The sequence below is a fragment of the Lacerta agilis genome, chromosome 14 (assembly GCF_009819535.1).
Source record: "Lacerta agilis isolate rLacAgi1 chromosome 14, rLacAgi1.pri, whole genome shotgun sequence".
In the NCBI taxonomy this organism is placed as follows: domain Eukaryota; kingdom Metazoa; phylum Chordata; class Lepidosauria; order Squamata; family Lacertidae; genus Lacerta; species Lacerta agilis.
This window is the reverse complement of record NC_046325.1, coordinates 40,322,190-40,339,114: the sequence shown is the minus strand read 5'-3', so window position 1 is coordinate 40,339,114 and position 16,925 is coordinate 40,322,190. Positions and strand designations below refer to the sequence as shown.

The following is a 16,925-nucleotide window of genomic DNA, read 5'->3' as shown; positions in this document are numbered from 1 at the left end:
CTGGTGTGCTTTGAAACTGCTAGGTTGACAGGAGCTGGGACAGAGCAACGGGAGCTCACCCCGTCATGGGGATTCGAACTGCCGACCTTCCGATCAGCAAATCCAAGAGGCTCAGTGCTTTAGACCACAGCGCCACCCGCTGTGTATGCTCTCGTATCTAATACGAGAGAGGCAGCAGGGAGGACCCTAGGCTGACGGAGCAAGGGAGCTTACATGTGGCTGAGGAATAGCCATGCTGATATCGGAAAGGCTGGTGCTGGTCGACCTCTGGTTCTTCCGGCTCAGGGGGGAAAGTTGGGCCAAGCGCAGAATCCACGGATCCGGGCGTGGTGGGTGCCGAGGGCTGGGCAGGGCTGAGAGGGGGCGGAGAGTCTAGGTCCAGCAGGTGAAGGATGTCAGGAGCCTGTTCGTGCCGCCTCTGCTCCTCCTGGGCCCGCTTGGCCTTCTCGCGCTGGCGCTTGATAGCCAGGACTCGCTCGCGCACAGCTTTGGCCACCAGCTTGTAGTCGGCTTCGCACACAAAGCCCAAGACCACCTGCGGGAGAGGGGAGAGGGGAGTGGGAGCAGGCAGGGGCAGAAGTAAAGCTAGCTGGAGGAAACACGAGTTTGAATTCTGGCACAAACACACTTTCCCCAAAGAATCCCTGGAACTGTCATTTGTGCGAAGGGGGCTAGGAATTGTTGCTCTGAACAAATCTCGGCACCCCCAATTTACGACAGTTCCCAGGATTCTTTGTGGGGGAAGCCATGACTGTTCAAAGTGGTATGAGTATGTTTTAGAGGTATGGTGCGAACATAACTACAGCCCTTGCAAAATGAACATATTCGATGTATCCGAGAGCTCATTCGATGCCGTTTTCTAATGCCCTAGCTGTGAGACAACTGTGCTTCCCACTCCCTAAAGAAGAGCCATATTAGATTATTATTAGTAGCAAGTAATGCTATATTGATATTTCATTGTCCTAATCTACCTCGAGCCCCAGGAAAACACTTACAGTGGCACCTCGGTTTTCGAACGTCTCGGAAGTAGAACGTTTCAGCTTCCGAACGTCGAAAGCCCAGAAGCAACTGCTTCAGTTTTCTAACGCTTTTCGGAAGCTGAACATGCCACGCGGCTTCCGTATTGAGTTTTCCGGACATAAATGCTTCCAGAAATGCATGCTTCTGTTTTCGAATGTTTCAGAAGTCAAACGGCCGTCTTCTGGAATGGATGACGTTCAAAAACTGACGTACCACTGTACCTCCATGGCGTGCGGGCGATGAGCTCACTTTCCTCTAATGAAAGATTCCATAATGATGTTGTAACTACGGAGCCATTGCCCGAGAGGCAAACTCTGTAGAATCCTGAAGAAAATGCACCTGAGGAGACGGTTCCCAGTGACTTCTGGGTAGGCCGAAGCCAGGCCACCTCTCCTTTTGGCAACCCACCCAATGCATCCGGTCCTCTCCCGTCTTCCCTGCCCACCAGCCCCTTCTAACTCCTGGACTCCCTGAAGTAACAGACCAGCCTCCCCGACCCCTGAGAAGAACAGCGACTCATACCATCTCCTGGGCCACTTCCTCGGCCACGTCCTTGTAGAGCTCGAATCGGAATTCCAGGGCGTTGTTGTCCTTATACTTCCCGTGGAGCTTCTTGGTGTCATCCATCCTCAGCCACAGCTTCAGGTTGGACTTCACGCCATCGTCCTCTTCAGCCAGCTCCACGTGGACTCCCGTGTCCTCTTGGAAGAAGGAGTGGTCCAGGAGATATTTGATGGTGTATCTGCAAGAGAGGGAGGGAAGCGAGGTGGACTTAAGACAGGGCGCAGAATTAGGATGGTGGCAAAGGTAACACGAGGGGGAAAGGTATTGGGTGGCCCAGGATTAAATAATAATAATAATAATAATAATAATAATAATAATAATAATAATAATAATTTTTTATTTATACCCTACCCATCTGTCTGGGTTTCCCCAGCCACTCTGGGTGGCTCCGAAACAGAATATTAAAAACACAATAAAACACCAAACATTTTAAAAACTTCCCGAAACAGGGCTGCCTTCAGATGTCTTCTAAAAGTTATATAGTTACTCACCTCCTTGACATCTGGTGGGAGGGCATTCCACAGGGCGGGTGCCACTACTCAGAAGGCCCTCTGCCTGGTTCCCTTGTAACCTAACTTCTCGCAGGGAGGGAACCGCCAGAAAGACCTCAGAGCTGGACCTCAATATTAGTCCATGAGCACAGATCCCATTTTATGCATTTATTCTTTACAAATTCCCCAAGTCCTCTTCAGACTTGAGCAGCATGTTGAAGTTCTCATTAGCATTTGATGTATGGAATTTCCGAGGATACTGCGGTACAGCGGTACCTTGGCTGTCAAACTTAATCCGTTCCGGGAGTCCGTTCCACTCCCGAAACTGTTCGAAAACCAAGGCACGGCTTCCGATTGGCTGCAGGAGCTTCCGGCACTCAAGCGGAAGCCGCTTTGGACGTTCGGCTTCCGAAAAACATTCGCAAACTGGAACACTTCTGGGTTTGCGGCGTTCGGGAGCGGATTTGTTCGGGAGCCAAGCAATTCGAGTACCAAGGTGACACTGTGTTTAAAGAATAAATCACAGCCGCTGGGCATGGCCGAAGGGCGAACTAAGCACGCCCCGGAGGAGCCGTTCGGCGCTCTGCTTTTCCAGACGTGCCTCGCGGTGTTGTCTAGCAAGGAGGAAGTGCAAGCGGCTCTCCGTTTCCCCGCTGGAGAGCACGGCGCTGAATGTCGCTCACAGAAGGGTCAGTCGGGCGGCAGAAAACACTGCTCTGTGAGCAGAGGTCAGCCAAAGGCTGGATGAGAGCAAAAGTGGCAGGCGCTCTTAGGAATGAGAGCCTCCAGCCCTCCTGTAACCGGCATTCTTTGCAAAGTCGCTCCCAAAACCTGCCGGTCACTTACGGTTGGCCTGTCCGCCGGCGCCTAAGCAACGATGGGCAGGAGCAGCGTGCCTCTGAGCACGTGCAGAGTACCCACCCTCGGCCCACTTGTGGCTGAGGGGAAAAAAAGCACTGCTTTCATGAAACAGAAACCTGAGCAAAAGAACGGGTCAAGAGCTCGTGCTACGCACCCGATTGTTCCTTTGAAGCCTCGCCTTTAACCCATCCAACGCCTGACGTCATATAGGTGTTGGGGAGGGTGTGGCTTCCTCAGAACAGGCCAAATGGGGAGGCCTGGCAGGCCACGTTTGGCCCACAGCCTTGTCCAATATCACAAGAGACTTCTTCCGTTCTTATGTGCAGTTTTAAAATAACAGGTGACATGTTTAAATATGTGTCACACCCTTCCCTGCAGGTTGACTCGGGGAATGAGGCTTCCGACGGGTTCTGCATTTCCACACGCGTCTCCAAGTTTCTACCCCACAACAACCCAGACCATTGTCCTTTGCCCAAATGTCCTGGAGTTTTCGCAAAAGAAGAGCCCTGCACATTACTTCTTTTCTTTAAAGAAAAACCATTGTTTGGGTTGTAACCTGTATCTTGGGCAGGGAATAGTTGCCGGGTTCCAACTCCCATCAGCCTCGGCTGGCCTGACCATTGGGCAGGGATGATACAAGGGGCAAAACCCAGAGGCCAACAGGTTCCCCCACACCTGACCCTATAACCATTTACCCGCCAAGGGTAGCAGAAGTCAGGCCAGCGGCGGAGATCTCCCCTACCTTTCATACTTGTTCATCCGGATGCAGCCCTCAATGATCTCCTTCAGTTCAGGGACCTTCACGTTGTAAAAACTGCTGGGCTTGATGCCCTGCGACAAAAGGGACGGAGGGCAGTTCAGGTGGGGACAGGGAGTCCAGAGGTGGTGGGGTGGGGGTGGGGACAGAAGTCAGGGCATCACGAGGCTTCTAAGCCCCTTGTCCCCTGGGAGAAAGATTTTGCTTGCAGGTTAGGTAAAGGTCAAGGGACCCCTGACCATCAGGTCCAGTCATGTCCGACTCTGGGGTTGCGGCGCTCATCTCGCGTTAATGGCCGAGGGAGCCGGCGTACAGCTTCCGGGTCATGTGGCCAGCATGACAAAGCCGCTTCTGGCGAACCAGAGCAGCGCACGGAAACGGCGTTTACCTTCCCGCCGGAGCGGTACCTATTTATCTACTTGCACTTTGACGTGCTTTCGAACTGCTAGGTGGGCAGGAGCTGGGACCGAGCAACGGGAGCTCACCCCGTCGCGGGGATTCGAACCGCCGACCTTCTGATCAGCAAGCCCTAGGCTCTGTGGTTTAACCCACAGCGCCACCCGCGTCCCTGCTTGCAGGTTAGGGATATGAAAACCTGGGAGGGGAAGAAACCAGAAAACTGGAGGGGGGGGCAAGACATCAGCCCCCCCCTAATTTTACCAATCCCCCACCATCCCAATTCTTCAGAAACAAATAGGGGAGGGAGCCTGGATTCCTCCCCCAATTTTTCTGGGCTTTCCCCAAGCCTTCACATTTCTACTACAGGTGAGACAACCCAGCAATTCAGCCTTGGAAAGAAGTTAAGTTTGAGTTTCCCCATTATTGTCTGACTATGATGGTCAACAGCAGGTTTTTCATGTAGCCGGAGCTCAGACCCAGAGCTGGCCTGAATGCCAGGACCCTATGCTCCTTTGTCTCGATCAGGTGACTCTCACCCCATATGTTTTAAGCATGCATTTTAAGAATCTTGAGAATCTTAGCTTACCCTCGGACAGCTACGACTCCCAGCTCCCTTAACAAACTAACGTTCCCAGGCTTCTTTGGTATGGCATAGATGTGACTGCAGTAATTAAGAGATGACCCACGCATGTGGCCTTGGGGACAGGGCTTCCAAGTAGGAGAGCGTGACTTCTAGCTAAGTTTGATTCCCCCAGAACTTCTCTTTTTTATGAATTACGGAGAGTCGGAAAGCCAGAACACAAGAGGCCCCCAAACAGGTTTTTAAAAATGATGATGATTATCCCATATTGGACCGACATAACATTTGGCACATCAAATGTGCCAACGTTTTTTTGAAAAGGAATAAGGGGGGGGGGGGAAGCAGCACGGGTGTTGGTGCAGGACCCAGTTTTCCGGAGTTGCAGAAAAGTTTTCAAGCATTAGTGCTTCTGTCCCAGCTGCTGTATGTGGGTAGGATTCTGTGCTATGAACATCAACTAGATCCAACTCCCATAAGGAACATCTTTCCCTGGCCATAAAAGCCCACCCATTCCCAACCTTCCCTCCTTAAATCCCAAAGTTGCATCAAACACTTTCCAGATTCCTTGGATCCGTCTCCCTGGGAGGAGGAGGAGGAGACGCCTGGGGACCTAGCAAGGGGTGTAGCCCATAAGGGAGAGAGGTCAGCCCTAGATTCCCGGGAAAACAAGAGGCTACGCTCTCACCGAGGTGACCTTGCGATAGATCTGAGCTGCATTCTGGCATTCCGAGTAGGGGTATTCCGAGGTCGCCATCTCCAGCATGCACATACCAAAGGCATAAACATCCACTGCTTCGTCGTATTTCTCCTCGTACATCTCTGGCGCCATGAATTCCGGGGTTCCTGGGAGAAGAGGAAGGAAGGGGTTTTATCTGGGGTTCAGCCACTAGAGCGTGAGACTTTCAATCTCAGGGTTGTGGGTTCGAGACCCACATTGGGTGGAATGTACCTGCATTGCAGGGGGTTGGACTAGATGGCCCTTGGGGTCCCCTTCCAGCTCTACAATTCTAGGATTCTATGACGCCACACATACCTTATCCAGTAGGATAACCCTTTAATGTGAAATGGGTGCCACCCCATTACACATCCAGCTTCCGCTGGAGATCTCCAGTTCTGACTAATAAGGATCTAACAACCTTGAGCTACAGCACATCTCTTCCATAACTATTTCTCAATTCAAGCACAACACACTTCTCATCATGCCAGCCGTGCACCTGGCGAAAGCAGGCAGAGCAGGCATCCTTGGTGTCTGCTCCTCACCTGTGCAACTCCGATCCTCGGCGAGCATCACAACAATTCTGAGCCTCTTTTAACTTTAACTGGTCTTGGTGGACCACAAATTTAACATGAGTCAACAGCGTGACGCAGCAGCAAAAAAAGCTAATGCTATTCTAGGCTGCATCAACGCAAATTGTGTACACCCTCCGGATACGAACTTAATTCATTCCGGGGATCTGTACGTACCCCGAAAAGTACGCATCTAGAGGTGCCGCTTCTGCGCATGCGCGATGGAGCGTCTCTGCGCATGCTCACAAGACGAAACCCAGAACTATAAACTTCCGGGCTTGCCATGTTCGCAACCCGAAAGTTACGTCACCCAAAGGTATCCACTGTATAGTCTCCATTTCAAGGGAAGTAATAGTTCCACTCTATTTTGCCTTTGTCAGACCACACCTGGAATACTGCGTCCAATTCTGGGCGCCACAATTTCAGAAGGATGTTGACAAGCTGGAACGTGTGCAAGAGGAGGGCAACCGAGATGATCAAGGGTCTGGAAACCCAAGCTTTATGAGGAACAATTGAAGGAGCGGGGGCATGTTTAGCCTGGAGAAGAGGAGGCTGGGAGGAGATATGATAGCCGTTGTCAAGCATCTCAATGGCTGTCACATGGAAGATGGAGCAAGCTTGTTTTCTCCTGCTCTGGAAGGGAGGACTCGAACCAAGGGCTTCAAGCTCCAAGGAAGGAGATTCCGATTTAACATCAGGGAAAAAACTTTCGGACAGTAAGAGCTGTTTGTTAGTGGAATAGTTTCCCTCGGGAGGTTGTGGGCTCTCCTTCCTGGGAGGTTTTAAAGCAGAGGTTGGATGGCCTTCTGTCATAGATGCTTTAGCTGAGATTCCTGCATTGCAGGATGGTCCCTACCAACTATACAGCTATATGATTCTATGGTCTTTAGCTGGTTCATCCAACTCCACCCCCCCCACCATTCAATCTTTGATCTCTTTACAGGATACATGCCTGCTCTAATTCCTGTTCTCCAAACCTGGCCCCCGGAGACAGAAACATTCAGGTACCTATGACACTCTTGGCAAATGACGCCCGCTTGAGTGTGGCCAGACCCAGGTCCCCGATTTTGACGGAGCCCGTGGGCCCCGTGATGAAGACGTTGTCGCATTTCAGGTCGCGGTGGATGATCGGAGGCGATCGAGTGTGGAGAAAATGGAGACCCCGCAGGATCTGCCTGCTCCAGCGCTGGAGGACTTTTAGCTTCATCTCCTTGAAGCGCTTCAGATACCTACAAAAAGGAGGCGCCATTAGACTCGGAGCCACCTCGCCAAAAGAAGAATTGCCGTATTTTTTGCTCCGTAAGACGCACTTTTTTTCCTCCTAAAAAGTATGGGAAAATATCTGTGCGTCTTATGGAGCGAATGGTGGTCCCTGGAGCTGAATTGCCCAGGGGCCAAAAGAGGGTCATGCTTTTTATTTTACAAAGAGAAAAGGGGGTGTTGAAAGGACCCCGCTCAGCAGCTGATCAGCAAGAAAACAGGAGAGAGATAAGAGTCCCCGGCTCCCTTTCAGCCCCGCCCCCTTGCCCAGGCCTCCATTGTTGAATGTGCTGCAGAGGGAGGTTGTTTTGATTCCCCAGCGACATGTGACTGGCTGATTAGATTATCTGTCTGGAAACTGTAGAAATAGCTCCCTTTCCTTTAGAAGCTGCAGAAATGTGAGTTGGACCCCATAAAAATGGGGCTTTTCCTCTTTGCTTTTCCCCCTTTGCAAAAAAAGCTGCAAAACTTTTAGCTGATCCTCAAAAAAACAGGGTTTTTCCTTTGCAAAAAAAAGCTGCAAAACTTTTAGCTGATCCTCAAAAAACCAGGGCTTTTCCCTTTGCAAAAAAAGCTACAAAACTTTTAGTTGATCCTCAAAAAAAAAACCAGAGCTTTTAGAGGAGGAAAACCAGAAAAATATTTTTTCCCCTTGTTTCCTCCTCTAAAAACAAGGTGCGCCCTATGGTCCGGTGTGCCCTATGGAGCGAAAATACGGTATTTTATTTATTTATTTAATTTATTTATACCCTGCCCATCTGGCTGGGTTTCCCCATGGCCCTCTCCCCACTGAGCCCACTGCCGCCTTCCCACAGTCGCCACCCAGTCAGTTTCACGCTCACGTTTTGAGGGTGCCCGAGGTCATGAGTTCCGTGACCAGGACGATGCAGACCTGCCCCTTCACCGAAGACTTCCACGAGTCGTAGAACCGGACGATATTCGGGTGCTGGAGCCCCTTCAGCATCTCCACCTCCTCGCTGAAGCGCTGCCTCTCCATCTTGGACAGCTTCCGCGTCTGAGGAAGGAGAAGGAAGGAGGCAGAAGAGTTAAGAGCTGCACGGGGCCAACTCTGAGGCATCCGACGTCACACGAACGAAATGGGAAATGATATACAATGAATTGAAAAGGATGTTCAAAATAACTTTTGTTTAAAAAAAAAACCCAGAAGCTTTTCTTTTGGGAATTATAGGGACAGAACTATTGTATAGAAATTTATTTATGTATGCTACTACAGCGGAAAGAATGTTACTTGCCCAAAAATGGAAAGAAGAAGTCCCAGCAAAGGAAGAATGGATACAAAAGCTTTTGGAATATGCAGAAAACGTACTGGAATAGTAAGAAATCAAGATAACCAACTTTTTACGAAAGAATGGAAACGGTTTATTGAATATTTACAGAGAAATTGTAAGCAGATGAAAACACTGGCAGGATTATTGTAACAACCTGCAGTTTCACAAGAGTACATATTTGCAGTAGATAATTAAATGAGCAAGTTAAATGAATTTGGATATGCAGAAGAAATATAAAAAATAAATAAATTTAAGGAACCACAGAAAGAGGGAGAAGGAAGTCAAATTCTGAAAGGTTAAATGGATTGTAAAATCAATGTATAGACTTGAAAAGTATAAATAGAAACTAAACAAGCAAGCCAAACCGAGTTTTTGCAGTGTAAGCGCGCACATTTCGAACTCTCGTTTTAATTTCGACATGTGACATACAATTTAAGGTGTCAATGTCTTCTAAACTCAACCCCCCCCCCCGCCTGCTTCCACCCCTTCCTGTTAAAAGTTGGGGTTTGTAAGATCAAAAAAAAAGTGGCAAGGTGACTTTCTTGACTGCCTTGAGCTGTTCAACTTGCCTGCCTACTTAATTGTCGCCAAGAAGCTGGTAAGCTCACAGAGGTGGACTCCTTCACAAGCTTGCCAGGTTTTTATTTTACCATGCTGGCTTCCCCAAACTTCGACTGCGGCTAATGTCATATTGAGGAGGGAGAAAGGTTGTTTTCTGCTGCTCCAGAGAAGCGGAAACGGAGCAATGGATTCAAACTACAAGAAAGAAGATTCCACCTAAACATCAGGAAGAACTTCCTGACAGTGAGAGCTGTTCGGCAGTGGAATTTGCTGCCAAGGAGTGTGGTGGAGTCTCCTTCTTTGGAGGTCTTGAAGCGGAGGCTTGACAGCCATCTGTCAGGAATGCTTTGATGGTGTTTCCTGCTTGGCAGGGGGTTGGACTGGATGGCCCTTGTGGTCTCTTCCAACTCTATGATTCTATGATATGATATGAATTCAATTAGGAGGATCTCGTTTAAAACAGGAGGGTGCTTAACTGACGGAGGGGGGCTGCACCAGGCTCCAGTGAGCAGAAATTTAAAGATGGGGAGTTCAGTTAAATCTCCTGGGAATAGTGATTTTTATCAGGGAAGCGGGCAGTGAGTGGAAATTCCTACAGAGGAAGTGGACACTTGGAGCCCTCAGGGAATGGAAGTGTTTCACTCTGAATACACCTTTGTGCACTTTTCTAAACCTACATTCTATGAGTGGGGGACATTTTAAATTCTTGTTAAATGCCATTACGATGATTATTAAATTTTTATACCCCGCGTTTTCCCCTGACAGGGACTCCAGGCGGCTTACAGATAAAATAAGAACAGCTAAAAGCATAAAGGCGGGGAACAATCACTAACCAAAAAACACACAAAAACAAACCAGCATGGATAGAATTAAATCTATCTACAGTGGTACCTCGGTTTTCGAGCGTCTCAGAAACCGAACGTTTCAGTTTTCGAACGCCGAAAACCCGGAAGTAAATGCTTCCGTTTTCAAACGCGCCTCAGAAGTCGAACGGCTTCCGCTTCGTGTTTTTCAATTTTCTCAATTGAACCCTTTAAGCCAGCCCTTTGCGCCTCGGTTTTCGAACGTTTCGGAAGTCGAACAGCCTTCCGGGATGAATTACGTTCGAGAACCGAGGTACCACTGTATATGGTTTTTTATAAATCGACCACTACATTTACAAACCACTTCGATTGGCAGAACTGGCACTATTACAGGTGCCACCTAATACCCGTTTCGCATTTGATGGTTTAGTGTGGCTGTGGCAGCGCCTACCCTTGGAACTCCCTGCCTATTGACATCGTGCAGGCGCCTTCAACTGCACTCTTTTCGGCGCCTGATTAAAAAAAAATCCTGCTGGGCAAGCCTACCCAGATGCTTAGAAAACCGAGGTGAGACAGATGGATGCCAACAACATGCTAAATCGCTAGAATGGATCGCAGCATTTCAGGCTTCAATTAAAAAACTTCCAGCAAATAGATAAACCAGAGTAGCAGCCAAAGGACAAGGTTAGAATCTTTTTCCTTGACGTGCTACTTTTCTTCTTGCGAGGACATTTTTTTTTTTCAAAGGGGAGCATTCAAAAGTAGTACCTCTCTCTTGCAGGTAGGACCAACTCATTTTACTGCACATGTGGACCCAGAGTAATATTGGCCTGCCTAGAAAATGAGAGTTCTGCCTCTGACACACACAGAGAAAATGCTGCAAAGTACGCTGCCGAGACCAATCTTGCCTGGTTTGAACTAGTCCCTCTCCCAAGTCCCAGGTAGATGGTCCCTGAGGGGAAACTTGCAGTTTGCCAACATAAAAAGCAGGGAGAGATGTCCAGAAGATCTCATCACCTCGTGATATTTCAGACCCTCCCCACTGCAGTTCGTCCAGGTTCCCTGCTTTGGGCTGAGGAGCTGGAAAGAGACATTGCCCTAATCTCCTTGATCACCGTTTTGCTCCACGGACGTCAGCAGCCGAACGGGATGAATGCATCCTTTCTCCAACGCCGGAGAGCCAAACCGAACCGTAAAAAAGTCCTTCCCAGAACCTCCCTTCTATCACCGCCACTTCACACATACACGGCACCAGCCAGCTCCCTAAAGGAGCTGTAGCCATTCTCCGTCCTGATCTACAATGGCAGAACCAAGGCCAAGGGGGGTCCCCAGGAGGGGGCTCCCCAGGAGCTGTGCCTAATAATAATAATAATAATAATAATAATAATAATTTTTTATTTATACCCTGCCCATCTGGCTGGGTTTCCCCAGCCACTCTGGGCGGCTCCCAACAGAACTAAAAAGCACAATAAAACATCAAACATTAAAAAAACCTCCCTAAACAGGGCTGCCTTCAGATGTCTTCCAAAAGTCAGATAGTTGTTTATTTCCTTGACATCTGATGGGAGGGCTTTCCACAGGGCGGGCGCCACTACCAAGAAGGCCTGGTTCCCTGTAACCTCGCTTCTCGCAATGAGGAAACTGCCAGAAGGCCCTCGGAGCTGGACCTCAGTGTCCAGGCTGAATGATGGGGGTGGAGACGCTCCTTCAGGTATACTCCTTCAGCGCCAACACTCTGAATTGTGCTCGGAAGCGTACTGGGAGCCAATGTAGGTCTTTCAGGACTGGTGTTATATGATCTCGGCTGCCGCTCCCAGTCACCAGTCTAGCTGCCTCATTCTGGATTAGGTAGTTGTAGTTTCTGGGTCACCTTCAAAGGTAGCCCCACATAGAGTGCATTGCAGTAGTCCAAGCAGGAGATAACTAGAGCATGCACCACTGGCGAGGCAGTCCATATGCAGGATTTGAGGTTTGGGACAGGGGCAAACATCTGGAGTCCCCCTCTCCTTTTTTGCTCATACAATATGTCCTCTAATTGCTACCTCATGTGACGTGGCTGCCCTCCTCCTGAAATGGGTGCTTGCAGGGTGAGGGGAAGTTTGGGAGTGGGGGGGGGGCAGCGTAGACAGGCAGGCGAGCTGCGGCAAGGAGCGAAGGGCAATGGCAAGGATCCAGTGCTCTCTCCTGCCGAGCCAGAATCGGACCCCAGTTGGCCAAGGGCCAGAACCGCTGCCGGCACCAAGCTCCCCTCTCCGTCCAGATGCAGCTGGAACAGAGGGGGCCATTTGGCTCGCAGGAGCTGGCTGCGAAAAGAGGGGAAATTGCAGAGGAGAACGCGGCAGCCCAGGCCCACCCCTCCTCTGCGCCTCAAGGGAGCTCAGTTGGAAGACAAACGGCGGGGGCAGCAACGACAGACGAAACGTGTTTCAAAAGCGGCCGCCCTGCCAGGGATTCGGCTGCGTCTCTTTCCGGTGGCGCGGTGCCCACCTGCTAGGCCACACTGCCGCCATGTGCCGGCGGGAACCGCCTCACGGCCTCATTGGCCCGGGCCTCTGTGGTGGAGCCGGAGGCGGTTCGTATTTTTACACACGGGGTGTTTATGAAGTTTTGCTACAGATGCAGCTGTGTGCCGTCAGCCGCTGTGAAAGCTCCATTGTCCGCAGCACAGGAGAGAGGCGAGGGAAAGAAACGCGGGGCCAGGACGACTTCATAAATGAAGGCACATTTGTAGCAAGGGGGAGGGGGGAGAGAGGAGCCCCTGCAGCTTGCATGAGGAGTGGTAGCTGTTCAGGAGCGAAACAGTGCAATAGGAAAGGGGAGCCTGACTACGGTCTCTGTGAACCGTAGGGGCCTCAGCTCCCCGCTTTCTGGATGAGCTCCAGCAGACCCTCTTAGGCCTGGTGCGCCACAGAAAAGAGCCACAGTTTGCTAATGCCCACAAACCAAATAAATTGGATACGATCGGGGGGGGGAAACCTGGGAGCCGCTCGACTGGATTAAATTCACAGCTATGCTAAAGGGCAGAGAAACGCTATCGGGAGCAGCTAGGTAAATGGGATTTAGTAACTAGCTGCATAAAAAGGCGAACTGCGAATATCCGGAGATGGAGCGAAATACTTTTACAGTGTGCTAAAGAAGCTGCAATATTTCGATCGAAGCGATAGTACTGCGTGTATGTCTTGCGTTTCCATCTTTAGAGCAGTGCAGCATCTATTAGAATGTGTGAACTGGCTCTTTTTACGGTAGAAGTGAAAGCTTGCAAATAATGTGTTTCCAAAAGTGCCAGAGTTTGCTATATCAAAGTTTGAATCTGCATCCACACAATCAATGTGGATTGAGAACTCCTCAAGGTCCCCACCAGACTGGCGTTTCTGTAACGTGTTTTCTGCAACATGCAATTGATGGAATTTACACCGGACTGTAAACACAGCATTTGGCTTTTATTGGTGGCTTTTATAAGCTGCCATATTATTGCCCTCTGGAGGGGCAATCTTGCACTATAGTGCCACAAAACTAGGATAACAAATGCCTCTGAAACATGTATGGTATCAAAAGCTACAGGATAGCTCAGTTGGTTAGAGTAGGGGTCAGCAAACTTTTTCAGCAGGGGGCCAGTCCCTCAGACCTTGTGGGGGGCAGGACTTAATTTTTTTTGGGGGGGGGGGGATGAACAAATTCCTATGCCCCACAAATAACCCAGAGATGCATTTTAAATAAAAGCACACATTCTACTCATGTAAAAACACCAGGCAGGCCCCACAAATAACCCAGAGATGCATTTTAAATAAAAGGACACATTCTACCCATATAAAAACACGCTGATTTCCGGACCGTCCGCATGCTGGATTTAGAAGGCGATTGGGCTAGATCCGGCCCCCGGGCCTTAGTTTGCCAACCCATGGGTTAGAGTGTGGTGCTGATGAAGCCAAGGTTGCAGGTTCGAATCTCTGCATGGGACAGCTTGCCTATTCCTGCATCACAGGGGGTTGAACTAGATCAGGCATGTCCAACAGGTAGATCGTGATCTACTGGTAGATCACTAGACGACTGTGGTAGATCACCAGCAGATCAGTGGCTCCCTCCAAAGAAGCTAAAAAACTTTGGCTCCCCTTAAAAAAGCTCAACATCTTTGCCCTGCACCCCTAAAATGACCTGAACCACCAAAAACAGGACTTTCCTTCCTAATAATAAAAAAGCTCAACGTCGCTTTTCTCTTCCCTAAAGAAGCTCAACAACTTTTACATGAACCCCCCCAAAAAGGGGGTAGATCACTGCCAGTTTTTAACTCTGTGAGTAGATCACAGTCTCTTGGAACTTGGCCACCCCTGAACTATATGATCCACAGGGTCCCTTCCAACTCTACAATTCTAGGATTCCAGCAAGAAGTTATAGGACATGCACTGAATGGAACTGAAGCTGTACGTCTGCCCCAAAGACATCTGTAAGAGCAGTTTTGAAAGTGAGATCTGCACAGAACCGCCCTGATACTTTCGCGAGCACAGATGATCAAGAACGCAAAATTAAAAGGGCATATGGAGGGGCCCTTAGCATCAGCATTATGCCCCCCCTCCAAAAAAAAAGCTGCATGAAAGCCATCCAAGACGAGACACCCTCTACCCTGGAAGCTCTGTCCCCTAATCCGGCCTAAGGCATAGAATAAGCTTCTTCCTCTTCTTCAGCCGGCACCTCACTGCCAGACAAGCTTGCCAGAAGCTATTAGTTTAGAGCCTGACATCTTCGGGGAAAAGGGAACGCTTAATTGCTTTCTGAAGTCATTCAGATTCCTGGGATTTACGGTTCGCAAGTCTAGACGGCCGCCTTTTAGTGGCAGTTTGCCCCTTTGGAAGGAAGGTGTGGGGCCGTCCGGCCTCCTACTCCCACCCCTGGAAGAGCTCACCCCCGATCGGCTCCTATCCTGGGGAGGCTCCCCCCTTGCCCCGGGAGATTCTCCCTATTCCCGCCAAGACGTCCGCCGCTTCTCTACAAGTCCTGCTGAGTTTTGTGGCACAGGTCACACACACGGGAGTACAACATGGATTTTGCTCGGCTCTTGAGCTCGCTGCTGCTTGAAATTGGACTCTCTGCGCCGTGAAACAGGGGGGCCTGCCTCTTGGTTCCATCTGCATCCCAGCCGGGCTCCAAAGTTGCTGTGACAACCAACGTGGCCAAGGCTCATTTCACACAAGGTTGAGCTAGGCCCCTCCGGCTTTTATTTGTTCAGGGAACCAACTGGACATAATACGCCTGTCCCTATCGGATTCGCTTGCTTCCTCTTCCCCAAAATAGGCCATACGCTGGTGCCCATTGGGAAAAGTAGGGTGGAAGCCAGGGAGACTTAACATGTGCCAGAACCACCTGGTTCCAAGTTTGTCCCCGTCCTTCTCCATGCTGAATGCTACAGGGGCAATATGGAGATGGAGGAGGAGGAGGAGGAGGAAGCTGAAAGTGTCCCCGCCTGGAGAAAGAGGAGGCAGTGCGGTACAGTGGTCAGTGCTGGACTAGGACCTGAGAGACCAAGGTTCAAATCCAACCCACGGAGGGAGGGAATATGAGTGACTTGCCCAAGGCCGCTTACCGGAGATGCAAGATTCAGAACCAGGGTTGTCCTGAGCGATGGTTCGCTTTAAACTGAGCCGCAATACTGCAAGGTAGGGTTCAATAGGCTAAAATTGACATGCTAGGGTTCAATAGGCTAAAATTGACTATTCAGGCTGCTAGTCCACAACCACCCCTACACCCTAGAGGACTAGCTTGCATGACAGTTTCTCATTTCCATAGATTTTTTTTATTTTATTTGCAGAGCGTTCTGACAAATACCCTGTGTCAGAAAGCGGACCCAGTTATTTCTGTTTTTCAGGCGCTTCGCTCTATGCCTCTCTGCAGGAAGGGCCACGGCTGAGGGGCAGAGCGTCCGTTTTGCAATCCAGAAGGTCTCAGGTTCGAGTCCCGGTCCGACTTGGTATAAGGCAGCATCCCATGTTCTTCCTTGAAAAACCCTTCTGAGCGCTGGAAGGCAGGCAGCATACTCCTCTCTAGAGCTAAGGACCACAGCCTGCCCCTATATATTTTAACACAGAGCCCCCCCTGCCCAGCTAGGGCACTGGGTGCAAACAACAGCTGCCCGGAGAAATGACACTTGGCTGACGCTGTTTGCTGCAACCCTGGGTAATGTGATATAGACGAAGCTCTAAGAGGAAGGGAGAGAGCAAGATAAATCAGGATTAGACAAGAGGGAGAATGCCAAGCCTAGAAAGACTCCTTCCTTCAATGACACCCGAAGACACACACACACACACTACCCCTAGCTGGGTTCTAGTAGGCCGCGGCAGTTTTCACAAGGATAAAAAAGACTCAGAAGAAGATAAATGGGATTAACTGGGATTTACTCGTGGGTTAGGTTTGAGCCCAGTGAACACCTGCAATTTTCAACCTACTGCTTTTTTGCATAAACCAGTTCCAAATTCCATTACACTTGTCCACGCAAAGTCTACGCCTATGAGCAATCGCCTCACAGGTGGGCAAGCGTAGTGAGGTCTTCAATCCACTGGCTAAACGGAGCCGTGCATTTATCTTTCTTTGTTTTTTGTACTATAATTTTTTTATTCCGTTTCTAAAGTTTCGCCATTTGACTTCCAATAATTGCATAGTTCCATAAATTGACTTCCCACCCTCATCTCCACAGTGTTCTTGTTCAAACCCTTTTTTCTACTGCGTTATAGATCAAACTCTATTACAGAAATCCTTCTAATGCAATTTCTTAATCATTTACATTTATCTTTCCAATGCAGCAGTATCAGTCTTTTGGACATGGTGTTAACCGTTAACAACTGTTTTGGTGATATATACGTTTTGTTTTATGGGACGCGGGTGGCGCTGTGGGTTAAACCACAGAGCCTAGGGCTTGCCGATCGAATCCCTGCGATGGGGTGAGCTCCCATTGTTTGGTCCCTGCTCCTGCCAACCTAGCAGTTCGAAAGCACACAGTGCAAGTAGATAAACAGGTACCACCCCGGTGGGAAGGTAAACGGCATTTCCGTGCGCTGCTCTGGTTTC

The 16,925-nt window shown here is 49.6% G+C and overlaps 1 protein-coding gene across 1 annotated transcript in view; it reads right to left on the bottom strand.

Annotated features, from left to right (window-relative positions):
* WNK4 (WNK lysine deficient protein kinase 4) overlaps positions 1-16,925 on the bottom strand; it is a 49,446-nt gene that overhangs the window by 20,687 nt on the left and 11,834 nt on the right. Inside the window, exons 2-7 of the mRNA XM_033170015.1 lie at positions 8,062-8,234; positions 6,968-7,188; positions 5,358-5,515; positions 3,679-3,767; positions 1,543-1,762; positions 214-535 (exon numbers count right to left, since the gene is read on the bottom strand). Coding sequence (XP_033025906.1) covers positions 214-535; positions 1,543-1,762; positions 3,679-3,767; positions 5,358-5,515; positions 6,968-7,188; positions 8,062-8,216 — 1,165 coding nt within the window. The 5' untranslated portion in view covers positions 8,217-8,234. The remainder of the gene's footprint in view (positions 1-213; positions 536-1,542; positions 1,763-3,678; positions 3,768-5,357; positions 5,516-6,967; positions 7,189-8,061; positions 8,235-16,925) is intronic.